Below are 20,155 nucleotides of genomic sequence, written 5' to 3'. Positions count from 1 at the left end.
ATTTTTTTCTAATTATTCAAGAATTAGCCTTCCTGGGAGACATTATAATAATGATTCTGCCCAATCCTATTTAAACACAATATACAAATGGCTCTCAATAGGTGAAAGAATAAACAAATAGTATCTTTATATAATGGAATACTACCGAGTAATGAATAGGAACTAGCTAAGAGAAAGAGAAACCAATTATTGACACATGCAACATTACAATGAATCTCAAAACATATACTGGGTGAATGAAGTCTTACAGAAGCGTATACATAGTATGATTCCATTTATATTAAGTTGTAAAACAGGAAAAACTAATCTGTGGTAGAAAAAAATCAGAACAGTGGTTGCCTAAGTATGAGGAATTGAGTAGGCAGAAGCATGAGGGAACTTTCTGGGATAATGGTAATATTCTTTATTTTGATAGGGGTTTGGGTTACAGACATGTATGAACTGGTCAAACTAAGTGAATGCAGATTTAAAATTTTGCATTTTTTGTATGTAAATCTTATCTTTAACAACTGTAAATACTATAAGGACAAACTTCAAAAGCATCATGCTAAGTGACAGAAGCTAAACACAAAAAAGTCACATATTTTATGATTACATTTCTTTTTTTTTTATATAATGTTTTTTATTGATTATATTGTCACAACAGTTCCAATTCTCTCCCCCCTGCTCCCCTCCACCCAGCACCCCCCTCCCCCAGCAATCCCCCCCAAGTCCACACCCCTGGTTCACAAAAATTAACTATCCCCCCCCCCCCAAACACCAGGACCCTCTGCAATCCTGCAAAGGACAACGGGCGAAGGTCTCAAGCTCCTCCAGCTGCCCCAAGCTGGACATGGCCGTCGTCCCACCTACCCCTGGGTCCAGAAAACCCCAACAAGAATGGGTTTTATGATTACATTTCTATGAAATAGCTGAACAGGTAAATCCACAGAGACTAAGAGCAGCTTGGCAGTTGCTAGGGAAGGAGAGAGCAACTATTAAATGGTTATGGGTTTCCTTTTGGGATGATGAAGTGTTTTGGGAATAGAAGAGATGGTTGTACAACACTGTTAAGTGTACTAAATGATACTGAATTGTACATTTCACAAGTTTAAATTATTAGAATTTTACCTCAATAAAAAAACTAAATATTGAGCTCTAGTTAAAAACAATGTATGTTAAAATACTTAGGGGGAAGTACACTGATTTCTGCAATTCAAAATGCATCAAAAAATAAAATGGATATAGGGATGGGTAGATAGGTAACAAAGCAAATATAGTAAAATGTTAACGACAGACTCCAGCTGGTGTTCACTGTGAAATTCAACTTTTTGTTGTTTGAAATGTTCATGGTTAAAGAACTTACAGTCTGTACATTTTAAATATGTGCATTTTAACATATATCTCAAAACTGTCTTAAAAATGTAATATATAAATTACTGAACACTTGGAAAACAGAGAAAAGCACACAGAAGAAATCATTTTTACCATCTACAACAAAGTCTTGCTTCCCCCACTCTCAAAAAAAACCAAACCTGTATCTCATCAAGCCTAACCATTAATCTAACCTTAACTCACAGGAAATGAAGGCAGAGGATCATGTTAAAGAACACCACAGGGTTGTAAATCAGTAAAACTGAGACTATGGGAAACTCTGTAAGGCAACCAATGAATTTTATTTTTTTTTAATTTTTTAAGAATTTTATTTTCATAAGTAGCTGTAACATTTTACAATTTCTCTTTTTTAAAAGGTTTTATTTATTTATTTTTAGAAGGGGAGGGAAGGAGAAAGAGAGGGAAAGAAACATCAATGTGTGGATGCCTCTCGCATGCCCCCAACTGGGGACCTGGCCCGCAACCCAGGCATGTGCCCTGACTGGGAATCAAACTGGCGACCCTTTGGTTTGCACTAAATCCACCGAGCCACACCAGCCAGGGCTGACCAATTCTTTCCAACAAAATATTTATTGCAAGGGAAAAAAAGGGACAGAGAAATCTACAGATTATGAAAGATTTAAGACATAACAAATTAGTACAATGTAAGGATTTTATTGGATTTAGATTCAAACTACTTAAAAAAAAAAGAAAAAAGACATAGCAGGGTAATGTGGACACTGGATATTTAATGATATTAAAGAATTAATGTTTTCTTCTACTGTGATAATAACTTTGTGAGTTTTTTTTAATATCCTTTTAAAAATATATTAAATTACATGAAGATGAAATAATAAGATTTGTTTGCTTTATTTTTTTTAAAGATTATTTATTTTTAGAAACAAGGGAAGGGAGGAAGAGAGGAAGAGAAACATCGATTGGTTTGCCTCTCGCACATTCCCAACTGGAGACCTGGCTTGCAATCCAGGCATGTGCCCTGACTGGAATTCGAACCAGTGACCTTCTAGTTCACAGGCCGGCACTTAATCCACTGAGCTACACCGGCAAGGGCAGTAGATTGCTTTAAATATAGGGATGAAGACTGTATGGGGGTATAGAAAAGATCATTCTTAAAGCCTGGTATTGGTACATCAAATCCTTTATACTATTCAATTTTTGTAAATGTTTGAAAACATCCAAAATAAAATATTTTCACTGATACACTTTACTTTCTTATCATAAAACTTTCAGCTATTATAAAACATACAAAGCTTCTTCTGACCATCCTATACTATAAAAAGTCCTCTTTCCTAGAAATAACTATTAATATTTTTTATCCTTTCAACCTTTGTACATTTATATATCTAAAAAGTCTATCATTTTTATGTTTTTTCATAGTATAATTCTGTACATATCATTTATAATTTGGTTTTTACTGCTCAAATCTATTCTTTTTAAGCATTGCATTGTATTTACAGATTATGCTATTGCTCATTTAGTCTGCTTTTATCTACAACCACATATATGTACATCTATTAAATAAAAAAGTTATATATATGGTATATAGCTATAAGTCATGCAAATATTACCTTTAATGCATTTTTAATTTTTTTAAGTTATATTAATACTCATTTTAATAAATAATTCAAATTTACAATTTTACAAAAAACAAAAAATAATTTCTGAGACATGTAATTGAAAATACTGGGACATTCTCTTTCTTTTTTTAAATTGTTGTTCTTTCACAATTGTCCCAATGTTTCCCTCATTGCTCTCCCCTGCCCCGCCCAACCCCCACTCCCACAGTCAATCCCCACCCTGTTGCCCATGTCCATAGGTCATTTATACATGTTCCTTTTCAATACCTTTTTTAAAAAACATATCATTGGTTTAAATTTTCATGGAGTCAAAATTATCAACCTTTTTATTTCTTCTTTTTTAAAGATTTTATTTATTTTACTTTTAGAGAGAGGGGAAGAGAGGGAGAAATGTGCGAGAGACACCTTAACTGTTCACTTCTCACGTGCCCCCAACTGGGGACCTGGCCCGCAAATCAGGCATGTGCCCTGACTAGGAATTGAACCAGGGACGCTTTGGTTCGCAGGCTGGCTATCAATCCACTGAGTCACATTCTACATACCTTATAAGTCTGTCTCAGCTGCTTGTTTACCTCTTGGAGTATGCCTATTCACACACGTTTTTCCACTACTTATTCTATTAGGCTCTTCAGTCTCAGACTATAGAATTACATAGTATATTACTAAGGGCAAAAAAGATTCGGACTGAAGTGGTACCCAAAACGTAAGTTAGCTTCAACAAATTTCAAAATACCAACTATATGTTAAAATCTACCATTGCTGGAAAGCTACTTACTTCCACAGTAGTTGCAGCCTTTTGAGTCATTTTTCCAACAAGGTCAACCTGTTCATATCTGGATTTCATGTATTTTTTTGCAACTTTATATACCCACTGTGGGCAAGTTGCAGAAAAAAGTAAAGTTTGAGGATTGTCTTCAGAATCTTAAACAAAAAGAATTCAAATGCTTTTTTAATACCCCACGATGCAGTGAGCTCTTAAAAATCCCCCCAAACGTCAAAGAAATAAGTGAAAATTTTAAAACGTGAATTTCGAACATACAAACTTCATTGTAATTATTAAAACTTTCAACTGTCAAAACTAGGGAAAAATATAAAGAAAACTGAAATCAGAAGGAAGGTGAGAATTTAAGAAGGAACAATGACCAAAGAAGCCAATAAAATGAATTAGTAAATTGAACTACTGACTATAAAAAATACATGGAAGAAAGCTAAGAAAATAGTTATTTAAAGTATGCTATTGTATTTCCTTGTTCATAAAAAGAACAGATACCAAATAACTTCAGTTTTGTTAGAACACTGGGTACAATGTAGTAAGAATTACAAAATAAAAATTTCCTAAGTTTTTAGATGAGAATAATTGCTAATATGCTTATTTTGAATTAGGATATACCAGTTTTGTAGGACTTGTGGATGATATCTTCAACTTGCTCAGCAAAACCCAAATCTAACATCTGATCCACTTCATCAAGGACAACATGGCGCAGTTTAGAAAGATCTAATCGGCCACTCTGCAGATGGTCTTTGATACGACCAGGGGTCCCAACCAAGATGTCAATACCATTTCGAATATGATTAACTGTGAGAGGAGAGAAATATCAGCAAGTTATAAATCAAATATATATTTTCCTATTATTTCTTTAGATTTTTAAAGTAGCAAATAGATTTTTGTGCTATTATCATACATAGTTACTCACTTTGGCTTTGATATGATGTTCCACCATAAAAACATGCTACGCTGAGTTTCCTAGTTATATCTTTGAAGTCTTTGGCTACTTGATTTGCCAGTTCCCTTGTAGGAGCCAAAACAAGTACCTGAGCAAGAGGTTTAAAAAACAAAAAGATACTTTTCTAAAGATGTCAAAATTCAAATTGAGAAGACTTTTTTAAGGTAAAATTAAAAGTAGGAATCTCAACATTAATGTCATGGTACTTAAAGACAACGCAAATAACAAGAACAATAGCTTATATTTATTACTATATCCTCCCTTACTTCCTTCAGGTCCCTTTTCAAAACTCACTTTCTCAATGAGCTTCCTAATCCTCTTTTCAAATCCTTTTGCCTCAGTTTCTCCTTAGCATTTATACCATATAAAATACTTATATTTTATTTATTTCCTTATTGTCTCTCACCCACTAAAATGTAAGCTCCATGAGGCAAGGATTTATGTCCATTTGAATTACTGCATGCCTTGTTCTTCAAACAGTACCTGGCACAGAACAGATACTCAAAAAGTATTTGTTGAATGAATAAATGCTCACCATGTGCCAGGCACTAGTGCTTTACACGAATTACCTAATTTGACTTTCACAAAAACCCTGTGAGGTGGATTATCCCAATTTTACAAATATAGAACCTGAGTCTTAGAGAAGTTAAGAATCTTGCCCAAATTCAAACAGCTAGAAGTGATAGAGCTGGAATTTCTAGTAATGTCCTTTCAGCATAAAAGCATTTTAAGGCAGTGCTGGGACTGTGTCCTATTTCTATTACTTGCAATCTTTCCTTATATCACCTAAGAAGCAGAACTCTCTGAAAAAGACTTTTTTCTGTTGGCCAACCTGATCCAAGACCATTATGACTTAAGTATATTCATTTATGTGATATTTTCAGACTGCATTACCATTTAATAGTCTCAAAGAGCAAATTACTTTTAGTTACATTATCTTTTCAAATTATGATGCTGATTTTTCTTCACTTTTTAAAAAAAAGTTTTTATTTACTTTTAGAGAGGGGAAGGAAAAGGGAGAGGGAAAGAAACATGATGTATGGAGAGATACATCGACTGGATGCCTGTTGCTCAGCCCCAACAAGGAACCTGGCCCGCAACCCAGGTATGCATCCTGACTGGGAATCAAACCAGTGACCTTTTGGTTCACAGGCCAATGCTCAATGCACTGAGCAACACCAGCCAGGGCTCTTAACTTTTAGGAATCTTAAAATAAACATGGGTTCTAAAAAGGTCAAATTTTAAGCTAAAATTTCACTAGGTCCCCTCTGTTCTTTACTACTTATACATTAAGACAGATCTCCAACACCCCAATAATGTAGAGACCAGCAATATCATTTCTATAATCTCTTCTTAAAGTCAACCAATGAAAAAATTGATAATTTGCTGAATGACCAAATAAATGAACACCTCTTTAGCAAATTCATTATTTAAAAGCAAAGGTTATGACAAAGAAAGAGAAGAGAAAGCTCACTAAATATTCTAACTATAACTGCTCCTGAAGTCAGATATGCTGGCTTCATAATAATTATACATTTATCAAAAATACCTATGGGTCCAAAAACATTACATTCATACACGATAACTACTTCACTTTAGCTTTACTTGAGATTTTACTTTTAAAGATGTATTTATTTGTTTTTTAGAGACGGGGAGAGAGGAAGAAAGAGGAGAGAAACACCAATGTGAGAGAAACCAATTGGTTGGTTGCACCTCATACATGTCCCAACCGACTGGAGGCCAAACCCACAACCCAGGCACGTGACCTGACTGGAATGGAGCTAGCAACCTTTCACTTTGAGGGACTTTCCCCAAACAACTGAGCCACACTGGTCAGGATAAAATATTTTTTGTTTAAAAAAGAAAAATTCAATAAATGTTTGCTTTAGGACCCAAATTTTTACTTTATGCCACAGGGCTAACTTTTCTATCCTGGGAGGCCTTGAACTTAAAACCAGTACGCTCTTTTTTTCCCTTTTCATTAACGTTAAAACCTTTTACTCCCTATAATGGTTACCTTTGGTGAGCGGCTTTTTTTAATAGTCTCTTGATTTCTTTGGAGTCTTTCAATCAAGGGAATGGCAAAAGAGAATGTCTTTCCTGTTCCTGTCCGTGCTTGAGCAATTAAATCTTTTCCTTCATATACAGGACCAAAGGTTTTAACTTGAATAGGAAAGAGATATGTTACCCCTCGACCTGTAAAATGAGATTTCATTGAAATATTTATTTAAAACTAGAATTAGGAAAAAATATATTTCTTTGAAAATGATAATCCTGATTCGTCAACATCTGTCTAAAGATATACCACCTAGTGACATTTACAGTTATTCCTACCCCAAAGAGGAATTATTTTTTAAAAATGGTCGAAACTTTTGACAAGTACATATGATTCTTTAGATTGAAAAAGAGAACAGAATACCAAAAAGGATGATGTAGAAATAACTGCAATTGAAGAAGAGCTATTTATGCTTTCTATCTTCTCCTTTTGTTCAGAAAATCTAGTTTTTAGATTTAGATTTTCAACTGCATATCCATTAAAATTCATAGTACCTTTCAGAAGCTTTATAGTCTCTTCAGAAATAGGGAAATTGGAGAAGGCTCCTTCTTTCTGTTCACGTGTTAGGGTCTGTCAAAATGAAATCAAAAGTTCTAATAAAGTTTATATCTGACTAGGTATTTAGAATCTTTTACTCATTTACTATTTTTAGTTTTACTAAATAAGTTAACAAATCAACTTTAGTTAGTACTTGCAAAAACTATAGAGGTTAATTTACAAGATAAATTAGCGGGAAATTCTTTTAATTTCAAAAGTATCCCTTTAAATATTGTAGCAAGCTTACTTAATACATTTTCCCATAATACATTTAAAAATAATTAATTCACACATAAAATTCTGTTTAGAAATACATCTACTACATAAACCAAATTATAGTGCCCTTTAAGATATTACAAAAGAGCTATTTAATCATCTAAATCATATTCACAAATACAAACAATATTATGAGGATTAACACTAGCTAATAAAACAACCCTAAAAGAAATTATACACAGAGCAATGTAAATCGTTTTCAAAATGTTCCATTATAAAAAAAAAAAAAAGGAAGTCGTTCTACAGCCCTACAAAGCATTTTTTAGGTCACAAAGAACAGTTCCCATAAGCTTGAACATTTCTTTAACATATATATATATATATATGTTAGCATGACATTATCATTTAACAATTATTAAAAACTTTTGTACCGGTAGTCAATGTGCATATAGAACAAAGACAATATAACTATCCACAAACTTTATTATTACTGTGTTTAAAGAAAGTAGTTCCAGAACCACACACAATAGCAATTTTCAAATAGGGAATCAGATAAAAGACATTAATAGCAAAATCAAATTGTAAGGCATTAAGCAAACATCAATGCTATCACGTTTTTAAGACTAAAAATATATATATATATATCAAAAGTAATATTTTCACTGTAGAAATTTTAGAAACGATATATAAACAGAGAAAAAAATTCATCTATAATCTAGTCAGCTAAAGCCTCATTTGAAACAGACATTCTCCCAGTCCTCACTCTGCACATATAAATTTTTAAAGTAAAAATAATACAACACTGTATATACTGTTTTGTAATCTGCTTTGTTCATTTAATAAGAGACACTGAATGCCTTCCTAACACTCTCCTATGACCTTTAGGATAGATGTATGCTATTGCATAGATATAGCATATTTTATTAAGCCAACTGCTTACTACCAAACAATTAGAATGTTTAAATTTTTGGCTATTATCAACAATGTCACTATGATAAGAGTACTTATTTATACATTTTTGCACACCTCATTTTCATCTCCTTAGGAAGATAAATTTCTAGAAGTAGAATTACTGAATTTAACATGACCTAAATAAAATTATAAACAGGTAAGCCTATTACAATACAGAGCATTATATCAGGCAAAATCCTAAAAGAGCAAGAGCAACCTGTACAGTCCTTTACCCAAACACAGATTTGTAGGGCCTTATTTAGATAAACTCTCTAACATATGTGCTTCCTGACCAATAGCAAATTCACAAATATAAAAACACCATACTGTAAGGCAAAGATTCAACATCTTTTCCCAAAGCTCCCCAAGATTACACATTAAATTAAGCTTGAATGTATTTAAATTATCAGCAACTACCAGATTTTTAAAATGTAAAGAATTATTAATTACCAAGAATTATTAAGAATATCAACACTGTTTCTTTCTGAGGACATAAATAATTTATGGACAATTTGTAATACCTAGAAAAACCTATGAACTCTGAGAAAACAGAACAAATTCTGTGCAAGAAAATAACTACTCTAACAGGTACTGGGCAAAAGCAACAAAAATTCTATACTACATATGTTTTCTACACTTCCCCCCAAATACCCAGGAGAACAGACTTTTTCACATCACTTTTGTTTCATTTTCATAATGCAGCTTGAATATTGAGTTACAAAGACAAAGATCATTTAAAGTTCCTATTGTTATAAAAGCAGAAAAAGCAGAAGGCAAAACACAAAGTCAAGAGGGCTTATGTACCTTGTTTCAGGAAGTCAGAAGTGAATTCATGAGTGTGGGTAGGGACCAAAAAAACCGTAAGGAATGCAAGTAGGTGACCATCAATAAGCAATTTGGAAAAAATGTTTAAGAACACAAATGTATAGAAAAGGTTTAAATCTGACTCTCCCACCTCCATCCCAAAGAAAGGGCAATATAATACCTTAAAAGAAACAAGGGACAAAAAAAAAAAGAGGCTCAGGTTTCGGCTGCAGAGATTCCAGGATCCAAATGAGAATACTGGATACTAAGAAGGAAATGTTATAAAATTAATTCTAGTAAGTCTAAACAATCAAGTTTGCCTGTATTTCAAGGATAATGTCAAATGCAAAAAAAAAAAAAAATCCATACCTCCTCTGGTTTATTATCACTTGATTTATGGGTGGAACTATCTAAGGAAGATATTCGCTTTGATTTTTTTTCATATTCATCAATATCTCCATTCGACAGATCTTTTCGTCTTGATTTATGAGATTTAGAAAATTCATTTGAAAGTCTATTATATCCTTCTTCAGTGTCTCCATTTAGCTTCTCTTTCATTTTAGCTTTTTTGGACTTGGGAGCATCCAGGTCATCCGAAACACCATTTTCTCTTGTTTCTGATTTCTCATCTGAGTCATAATGGTGCCTTGACTTCCTTCTATCACTCTGTGAAAAAACAAAGAAGCAGCGAAAGAGTCACAACTCTCCTTTAAGAGAAGTTAGTGCATGACTCCCCAAACAGCAAAGCTCAATCTACAATTATCTTGAAAAGTAATGGAGACTGGTTTCTAATGCCAAGCCTTAGCCTCATTTATTGCTTCCTCTCTCATCTCTTATATTCTCAAGACTTGGCTTCTAGCCCCTCTCAAATTCCATTATTAGACTTAGAGGAAATTAAAATAGCTCATTTTCAGAAAAAGAATGAGAAACCCAAGATTCATCAGTTAAAAAACAAACAAAAACTTCAAATATCTCCAAGAGAAAAAAATATTAATACTTATTGAGTACCTACCCAGATTTGTGTAATGTGTTTTCGGCTTATCTTGTTTAAATCTTCATAACAACCCTATAAGGGAAGTACAGGTCCATAATCCCTTATCCGAAATTCCGATATCCATAAAGCTCTGAAAACCGAAAGTTTTTTTGTAACTTATTTGGAGACAAAACCTTACCTTACCTGAACTCATTTGGCAGCAAAATTTGACTTGAACTAATATGAGGTTATTTATAATCCTTATTTATTATACTTAGTATAAATATTCATATTTAACAATACTAAGGTGTTTGATTATAGGTTGGGGGCCCAAAAACCCTACTGGGGTGTTAACCATCTAAAAATCCCCAGATTTCTGAATTCCAAAACACATCTAGCCCCAAGGATTTTGGATAAGGGATAGAGAACCTGTATTACCTTTGCCATTCTACAGATGAGGAAACAAAAGTACTTAGAGGTAAGTAACTTGCCAAAAACCCACATGTTAAATTTCCTGCAAGTGGAAGTCAAGTGGAAGTGCTAGAAGTCAAGACCCATCTGACTTCAAAACCCATTATCTTTTTACACCATGCTTCCTCTCTGAATTTTGATAAACATAGGTTAATAAAAAAATAAACCAAATAAAATTATCGTCGTCGTCGTCGGCAGCCGTCCGTCTCGAGAGACGATGGTGTAGCCTCTTAAGAGTCTATCTGCACCGCCGAGAATGGCTGTGCAGTCCAACTCGGGAGTGACATGATAGTATCTGTCTCCTCCCGTGTTGAATCGACATCTTGCGATGACGCTGAAGCTACAGAGCCTGGGCAGGGTAATATGGAGGGTCTGCTGTTGCCCATGCAGCAGACCCCCCTCTCTTCGCAGCTGAAGGATCCAAGGGAAAGACGGAGTCAATACAGCTTGGCTTCAGGTGCGCCGCAGGAGTTGCCGGTGTTGACTATAACGTCAAACCGCCTTAGGGACTCCGGCTCCGGATTTTCTGTCGGGGTTTACTCCCTTAGCCTTTCCCCTGAAGAGGTATGCCGCAAGGCAGCGGAGGGAGTGAGGGAATACTGTACCAGTAATTAGGACTATAATTTTGCAGAATAGGAAATAATCCATGTAAAACTCCAACTGTTATACTCCCATAGAAGGACAAGTATATTAGAAATCTTGGCAAGTTTTTAAAGTTTTACAAATTTAGTTAACATTTCTTTTTTAAAGGACTATTCCACAAATTTAGTTTTAAAACATCAGACTAGTGGCCAGTGTTTTAATATCTGCAAACAGCAATAAATGATTTGAAAATGTAGGACTTCATGATTACTTGATCAAATGTTCAAAATAAATTAGTACTGATTAGTGATAGTAAAAGCTACTACCATCAAAAATTCCACCATAATTTATACAATTTTTAGAGTATTTTCACATACAATTTTCTCATCCATAAAACAGGAGATGCAGTGAAAACAGAATAACGTATGAAAATGCTTTGTAAACAGTAGAGCTTTAAATTAACCTAAATTATACATTTATATGTCACAGCATTTGATCTTTGATTAAGTGAACTAGCCCACATCTCCCCAGATCAATAGCTTCTATAGAAATACAAGGTTATTTACAGAGCCAGCCTTGGAGTTTGAATTGCTCTTGGGCCATGCACTTCAGAGAAATGAAGCAAGGTAAAGTGAGACCTCTAGGTCCAAGCCCAGCAATATCGCAAGGTGATGAAAGACACTGTTCCACATCTGATCCACAGTGCTTGACACTCCATTTCCTTGGCTTCCACAACACTCTGTTCTCTCCTTATTCTCTTACCTCCACCTTCAGTGGTGGTTCCTCTTCCTCCTCTTTCTGTGGATGCTCTTTAAGTCTGTTCTCTATGTACACTTTCATAACATTTTCATGGCTTCCATGTACACTGCCAGGCTTCCTTTCTCACTTGCACTTGAATTCTGAGAACTTAAGGCCCAGCTCCATAGCTCAACATACCCAAAACCAAAGTTCTCTTCAAGTTATTTCCTTTAGTACTCCGATCTGTTTCCAAACCGTATAGCCCCCAAGAGCAGAAACCTTACCACCTTCTGACCGTATCACCAAGGTAAACCTGCCATTCCAGCCACGCAGTTTAATTATATTAAAATATACACAACATAAAACTTACCATTTTAGCCATTTTAAACTGTACAGTTTTGCAGCAAGTGCTTCTGGATAATCTACAATCTGAAAACCAACAGTTTACAAGAATACAGTGAAATGTAATAATGGACAAATATATGGCCATTTCCCTCAAGAATATTTGGGAAATATATACACAGGAGCCGTGGCTGGTGTGGCTTAGTGAATTGAGCACCAGCCTGCAAACCGAAGAGTTGCCAGTTCAATTCCCAGTCAGGGCACATGCCTGGGTTGTGGGCCAGGTCCCTAGTTGGGGGCACATGAGGCAACCACACATTGATGTTTCCTCTCCCATCCTTCCCTTCTAAAAATAAATAAAATCTTTTAAAAAAAGGTATACACAGGAAAAAATGAGCTAACTTTATAAGGAAGTACATAATATATGTCAATCGAATGATAAAGACAGCACTGGAACAAGACTTCAAAGGGGAATGAGATTATGTGTACACAACGGAGTGGTTAGAACATATATTAAACCTTAATGGATAGGATTTGAATTTGAAAAGAGAAACAAGTATTTCAGGAAGAGCCAAAATTAAAATAATTGCTAGATGATTCCACTTACACATGTATCTAGAGTAATCAAATTCATAGAGACAGAAAGTAGAATGGTGGTTGCCAGTGGCTGAGGAGAAGAGGCAAAGGGGCGCCAGTGTCTAATGAGCAGTTTCACTTTGGGAGGATGAAAAAGTCCTGGAGATAAATGGCAGCGATAGATGCCGAACAATAAAAATGTACTTAATGCTGCAAAACTGTAAAGTTTGTTTTATTATTTCTAATCCTTACCTGAGAATATGTTTACTGATTTTAGAGAGAGGAATGGAGGCAGTGAGAGAAACATCAAATGGTTGCCTGAGTACACGCCCTGACGGGGATCAAACTGCAACCTAGGAATGTGCCCTGACCCAGGATGTAACCGTAAACTTTTGGTGTACTGATCGATGCTCCAACTAACTGAACCACTCGGCCAGGGAAAAACTGTGGTTAAAATAGTAAATGTTATGTTGCATATATATATTTTAGTAACAACAACAACAACAAAAAACCCCAACTGGCCTGGCGGGGAAGCCTGCTTGGTTAGAGCATGGTCCTGATCAGACATGGTTGCAGGTTGGAGCCCAGGTCGGGGCATATACAAGAACCAACCAATGAATATATAAAAAAGTAGAACAACAAATTGATGTTTTCCTTTCTCTTTCTCTCTCAAATCAATAAATTTTTTTAAATAAAAAAATAAATTAGAAAAGACTGCTTGGCTGGATTGGTAAGTTTACCTAGTGATAAGGTTCTGCTCTCTGGGGACTATACAGAATATTTTCATTCTTTCGTCAAATATCAGCCATCAAATACCGCTTCCTTACCCTTCTCAGCTTTTTTCTGCAGGTCTCATTCTTTGGAGGGGCTGGGTGAAAGGGGAAGACTCTACAACTCTACAGGTTCCTTGAGAGCAGGAACTTAAATTCCTTGATGCAAGGAGTCAGGCACAAGTTAGGCTCAATAAATACTTGTGAACTGAATGGAAATACTAACAATAAAGTCTATTAATACAACCCACACGATCTCCGCCACAGCCAAATCCTGGCAACGCTGCCTATGGCACTCTTGGTTAAGCCTCTAACGACTGGTTATTGAGGTTTTTAAACCTAGGGCCGCTCTCAAGATTCTCGCACAAAAGTCAGGGTGAATGGAGAAGTAACACACATTCAAGGCAATTAGTTTTCTTAACCATTTTCTAAGACGGCCAAGAACCAAATGACAGGCCTCGCTGTTTAAGGAATAAGAACAGATTACGCGTCGACGCGAGCCTGAGTCTACCCACCATGTTGGCGCCGACCAAAGCCCAGTGCCGCCCTTCTCCAGGCTGGGGGTGTGGAGGTAGGAACGGTCCTGGAACAACATCAGGGGAACAAGTGATGCGCGAAGGGCGGCCCTCGGATGCTTTGGCCCGGCAGTGACAGGCTATCAGGGACAACTCCCCTCCCCGCCCTAGCCGGCGCAGCCCAAAAGGAGGCGCGGCCCATCCTCAGCGTACCTTTTGCCTTTCCTTTTGGCTCTCAGTCTCCTCCAAGGGTGCTTCCAGCTCCATAATGTCCCCCCAGAGGAGTTTCCCAGGCATCATCGGTAGCCGCCGCCTCCCTCTGGTCACGGTGGACACAACCACCTACAGCTAGCCACAGCGTGAAAGGAAGCGGGGGAAGGGCGGCCGCCCGGTCAAAGCCATACGTCACTTCCGGGACACGCACCGCACGGTGGGGGCGGGAGAAAGTAATCCCGGATACTCTTGGTTTAAATTCTTCCCTTGAGTTACAATCTCCAACCAATGAGTGTGAGAGAGCTCGATTGGCCTACCCTTGCTCTAAAGTGATTGGCTTCTAAGAGTAAAAACGGCCAATCCCCATAAAGGACACGAGAGCTGATTAGCATAAAATGCTTGTGAGGGCCGGGGGTTGCTCTCATCCCCCGCCCAAACACTTCTCGGCGCCGCGAAGGCGCTTCTGGACTTCCCAGCGTTCAGTGCGGGAACTAGGAAGCCCCTCAACGGCGGCTAAAACGGCCTACTGGCGCGCGGCGGGCTGGCGCATGGACAGCCCACTTCGGAGCCAATGGGGAGCGTCACGTGCCGCCCCGCCATTCGCCGCCGGAAGCTGCAGGCCTCCGCCCGCCTATTGGGAGTGAAGTTTTGACGTCCAACGGCTTCGCGCGATGCCTGCGGCTCTGCGTTGCTGGGAAGGGGCTAAGCGGGCCTAAAGGCCGGGACCGGACAATGGTCCCGCAAGGCTTAGGGTTTTTTTTGTTATGAAGTTGGTCGTTGGTTCCTTTTAGGTCTTCCCCACATTCCCCATTGAAGTTGAGGAAACTAAACTCCTAGAAAGGAATTTACTCGTCTGAACTCACACAATCAGTTAAGTGACAGTGAAGACTAGAGAACGCATCTCCTGAATCCAAGATCAGTGCCTTTTCTGCCACACCAACCTGAAAGCTTTGGGTTTCTTAGCAAAGCATTTTGGGGAAGATTGCTCTCATGAAACAGAATAAGTAATAAGTAGGAGAACTTGTAGAGAAAACAAGCCGAAATGTCTTCAATACATTATGTATTTTAAGTGCATAAAAAGGTTTTATTTTACTGTCCCTGAATTACATACATTCTTACACAAAACTAGAAACCGTTTGACAATACAAAGGGTTAATTCCTTAACATATACTTTTTCTTACATCATCTATGTTAGGTGGTTGGCTTTCTTTTCAGAGCCATTTCTTTTCTCTTAATATTCTCTTCAATCCGGCTATGCTTGAATGGAAAACAAGAAGCCAAATTGAGATGTAGGTGCAGGAGCACCTCACAAACCTCTTGTAACCTGAGCATCAAACTTCTTAGCAAAATTACAAATTGCTACATGTCATGGAATTTAGGGGTTGGTCCTGAGTAACTGAAACCACAAATGTTAAATCTGCTTGCCACAGGCCTTCTACATAATTACGAAAGGGCCTAAAGTCAAGGGCTATTACCTTGTGGTTTCAATACTGTGAATCAAAGGAGTGTTCAGCTAATGATTGTAGAAAAATGTATCTCCCTAGATGACGAAAATAGCTATGCATCTCTAAATCTGCTTTTTTCAACACCTACACTCAATTCTACCATGGTGAAGTTCATAGCCCTACAACAGGGTATAATGTGCAGAGGAACACAGTGGATATGGTTAATAATGTCACACAAAATTGGGATAAAAGGAACAGAAGTGAACTTTTTAGACTATTCTTTGCATTCATTTTTATGTCAAAGGTCATACAGCACGTCCATTAAAAAAAGGACTAGACTTCTATTCTTCCTATGCAAGAGACTTCTATTAGTGTTTTTCAGAACGACCTTCTGTGATTTAGGACACTCTACAAACTGCCTAACTCTAAGCCCCAAATTCGTTTAATCCTTTATTTTTTAGAAGGGAGGGGGAGAAGGAGGGAGAAAGAGAAACACATTGATGTGTGAGAGAAGCATTGATTGGTTGCCTCTTGCACATCTGGTCTGCAACCCAGGCATGTGCCCTGACCGGGAATCTAACCGGCAACCTTTCAGTTCACAGGCCAGCACTCAACCCACAGAGGCACACCAGCCAGGGTAGCATTGGAACTTTTCGACTATAACTGCCATCTTCCAGTAATTCGCCAAAATCACTAACGCGAAGGGAAAAAGGAGAGGCACCCACTATATGTTCTCTTAAGTCTTTTAGAAAACACAGAGTGGTTCCTTTAGCCTGTAGATACATGTGAATCTACAAGAAAGGTGATATTGTAGCATTGGCACTGTTCAAAAAGGGATGCCCCACAATTGTTACCATGGTAAAACTGGAAGAGTCTACAATGTCACCCAGCATGCGGTGGGCATTGTTGTAAACAAACAAGTGAAGGGCAAGAAACTTGCCAAGGGAATCAATGAATATATTGAGCATAGTAAGCACTCTAGGAGCTGAGATAGTTCCTCAAACAGGAAGGAAAATGATCAAAAAAGCAAGGCAAAGAGAAAGGTACCTGGGTTCAACTGAAGCATCAGCCTGCTCCACTCAGAGAAGCACACTTTGTGGGAACCAATGGAAAGGGACCTGAACTGCTGGAACCCATTCCCTATGAATTCATGACCTGATAAGTGTAATAAACAAATAAATAAGTAACCTCTGTACTGATAAGAAAGCATTGGGGACCATTGTGAACACATTTAGCACATGTCTATTTATGTATGTATTTAGCTCCTAATTCAAACTAGTTTTTTAAAAAATATGCTTTATTGATTATGCTATTACAGTTGTCTCAATTTCTTTTCCGTTTGTTCCCCTCCCACAGTGACCCCCCTCCCTCCATTTGTCCCCCGCCTTAGTCCATGCCCATTAGTTGTACATATAGTTCTTTTCAACATCTTCCTGTCTACTCCACTCCCTCCTACTATGCTTAATTCCTGTACCATCTCCCTCCCTTTCTCCCTTCCCCCTTTCTGCTGACCTCCCCGCAAAATGTTCCCCATACCTATAATTCTTTTCCCACTGTCATTGCCTTAGTTTGCCTCTGTTTGGATTCCCTAGTTTCTCTTGTTGGTTGTTGTGATACAGTTTTCATTTTAATGTTCAGAGTTTTGATCCTCTTTCTCCTAAACGAGTCCCTTTAACATTTCATATAACAGTGGTTTGGATCTGATGAACTCCTTTAGTTTTACTCTGTCCTGGAAGCACTTTCTCTGCCCTTCTATTCTGAATGACAGCTTCGCTGGATAGAGTAATCGTGGTTGTAGGTTTTTGCTTTTCATTACTTTGAATGTTTTTTGCCAGTCCCTTCTTGCCTGCAGTTTCTGTTGAGAAATCAGCTGACAGTCTTATTGGGACCCCTTTGTATGTAATTCTCTTCTTCTCTCTTTCTGTTTTTAAGATTCTCTCTTTATCCTTAATTTTTGATATTTTGATTATGTGTCTTGGTGTGGTTCTCCCTGGGTCCAGTTTTTTTGGAACACTCTGTGCTTCCTGGACCTGTAAGTCTATTTCCTTCTCCAAGTTAGGGAAGTTCTGCTTCATTTTTTTTCCACATAATTTTTCATGTTCTAGTTCTTCTTCACCTTCTGGCAACCCTATGATTTGGATGTTGGCTCACTTATAGCTGTCCCGTAGGTTTCTGAGCCTCTCATTTTCCTCACTTTTCATTTCCTCTTTCTGCACTGGTTGACTGTTTGTTCCTTCCCTATGTTCCGATTTGTTGATTTGATCCCTGGTTTTCTTTCCCTCACCACTAGTTTTGTATGTGTTTTCATTCATTTCAGCAGGACTAGCCTTCATGCCTTCCCCATCTTAAGATCTGCTGTTAGATCTGTGTTTACTTTGCTTCCTGTGTGGGGCTATCACACCTCCTACACTATAGGGGGCGGAGTCCCATGCACTTATCACTACAGGGCAACCCTTCTCACCACACTGTGGCGTTTTGTGTGGGGGTGGGGGTTCAAGATGGATTTCTGCTGTTCACTCTCTGCTGAGAGACCGGGAGCCTCCTCCTCCGTCCCCATGTCCTCCTGCCCTCACAGTCCGAGGCAATGGGAGTCTGCCTTCCCCAGCATTGGAATCATGAGCTGATGGATTTGGTCTGCAGCTGAGGGTGCTCCCCAGGCGCTTCTCACCTCCCCTTAAATATGGGTGTCTGTGCTTACCGCCGTCCCGCCATTGTCACTGCCAGCACAGCTTGACCTCTCTGCCCCAGCTTCGCGCCCTCCTACCCATCCAGATGAGCACCACTTGTTTATAACTTCATACTTTGGACTTCCATGTAGCTTTATTTTCTGGAGCTTCTGGTTATTTCTGGTTTTGCAGTAGTTGTATTCTGAGTTGTGGAGGGAGACGGAGCCTGTCGGTCTAAGCCTTCATCTTGGCCGGTAGTCCAAACTAGTTGAAAAGAGTTTTAAATATGGAGAAAGGTCTAACCTGTTTCTTTGGTTAATTACTTTATACATATTTTGAATCAAGTGATGGGAGTAGTCATATCATTTACCCCAGAAGAGGGCACCATTACCCAAGAAATGGAAGCTGCTACTGATTAAAGAGAGAACATGAGGATGGGTTTTTCAAAAAGGAGTGGTTCCCAATCTTTTCACTACTACAGCTCTTTCCATTGTTTTTATCTCACGGATCTGACATTTTGAGAAATTCTGTATGCTAAATTTCATTTAGTAATAATTGATTCATAATCATCCTTCTAGTCTATAAGTAAAATACAAATGCAATTTTACAGTGTCACACCAGCATATGATAGTGTTGTATTATTGAGCTAGTATCATTTGAGCCATTGACAGAACTAACATTTTAGTTAACAAGGAGTTAGGCAAAGGAAATGTACAATTTCTGTTAGTATTTTTGAAATATTGAAAATAGCTTACACTCAAATTGGTAGTTACAAAATAGTCACGGGGATGTAAAGTATATAGCATAGGGAATATCAATAATATTGTAATAACTATGTATGGTGCCAGGTGGCTACTGGAAATATTGGGGGGGAACACTTTGTAAAATATAAGATTGTCTAATCACTGTGCTATACACCTGAAACTAATGCAAAATAATATTGAATGTAAACTGTAATTGAAAAATAAATTTAAAAAATAGCTTACAGAAGCCAGCTGCTCTCTGAGGATTCCTAGGGGTGTGAGTTCCAAGATTGAGAGAGCAAACAGGATCTCACATTGTATGAATGTCTACAATAAGCCCCTGCTTTGTATAATTTATTCCTATTGATAGCATCAATAGTTATGCCAGAAGCATAACTTCCCCAGGCATATCTAAATTTTGATTGACAATACTTTCTGTAATCTTTAAATAAATTGAACTCTAAATGGAGGAACTCCAGACAACCTGGGCAAAAACAGGAGACCTGTATAGTAGTCCATGTATTTATTTATCACACAAGTTTTTTGAATGTATAGAATTACACACACATATACTGTATTACGTGCCTCCTGCACTGGTATTTTCAGTAAATTATCTTCAAATCTTAATCTACAACATAGATATTGTTACTATCTTTCTTTTACAGGTGAGAAAGCCTGGCAACTTTCTGCATTACAGAGTTACCAAGTATTGGAATTGAGATTCAAACCTGTCTTTCTCCTAAGCTCAGGTCATCATGCTGCCTCAAGAGACCAGTTTTCTCATTAGAGGATAGGCTGTAATGGGGAAGAGAAATCAAGAACTAAAATTTCCACATATAAAAATTAATATTGGGGAAAAATGCAAGTCACCTATTTTAGAGA

General features: G+C 37.5%; 1 protein-coding gene across 2 annotated transcripts in view; it reads right to left on the bottom strand.

Moving 5' to 3' along the window:
* The window catches only part of DDX50 (DExD-box helicase 50), a 31,317-nt gene extending 16,725 nt beyond the window's left edge, over positions 1–14,592 (bottom strand). The window contains exons 1-8 of one of the 2 annotated variants that reach the window (XM_090278114.1): positions 14,420–14,592; positions 10,252–10,305; positions 9,609–9,905; positions 7,226–7,301; positions 6,693–6,871; positions 4,646–4,763; positions 4,342–4,527; positions 3,727–3,872 (exon numbers count right to left, since the gene is read on the bottom strand). In XM_090278114.1, coding sequence (XP_090134240.1) covers positions 3,727–3,872; positions 4,342–4,527; positions 4,646–4,763; positions 6,693–6,871; positions 7,226–7,301; positions 9,609–9,905; positions 10,252–10,305; positions 14,420–14,506 — 1,143 coding nt within the window. In that variant the 5' untranslated portion in view covers positions 14,507–14,592. The remainder of the gene's footprint in view (positions 1–3,726; positions 3,873–4,341; positions 4,528–4,645; positions 4,764–6,692; positions 6,872–7,225; positions 7,302–9,608; positions 9,906–10,251; positions 10,306–14,419) is intronic. The other variant, XM_090278115.1, reaches the window with a different exon arrangement.
* Positions 14,593–20,155: the final 5,563 nt, after the last annotated feature.

Source organism: Furipterus horrens, unplaced genomic scaffold (assembly GCF_987537825.1).
Source record: "Furipterus horrens unplaced genomic scaffold, mFurHor1.1.pri manual_scaffold_5, whole genome shotgun sequence".
Taxonomy (NCBI): domain Eukaryota; kingdom Metazoa; phylum Chordata; class Mammalia; order Chiroptera; family Furipteridae; genus Furipterus; species Furipterus horrens.
Note: the sequence above shows the minus strand (reverse complement) of the source record. Positions and strands in the feature narration are given on the sequence as shown.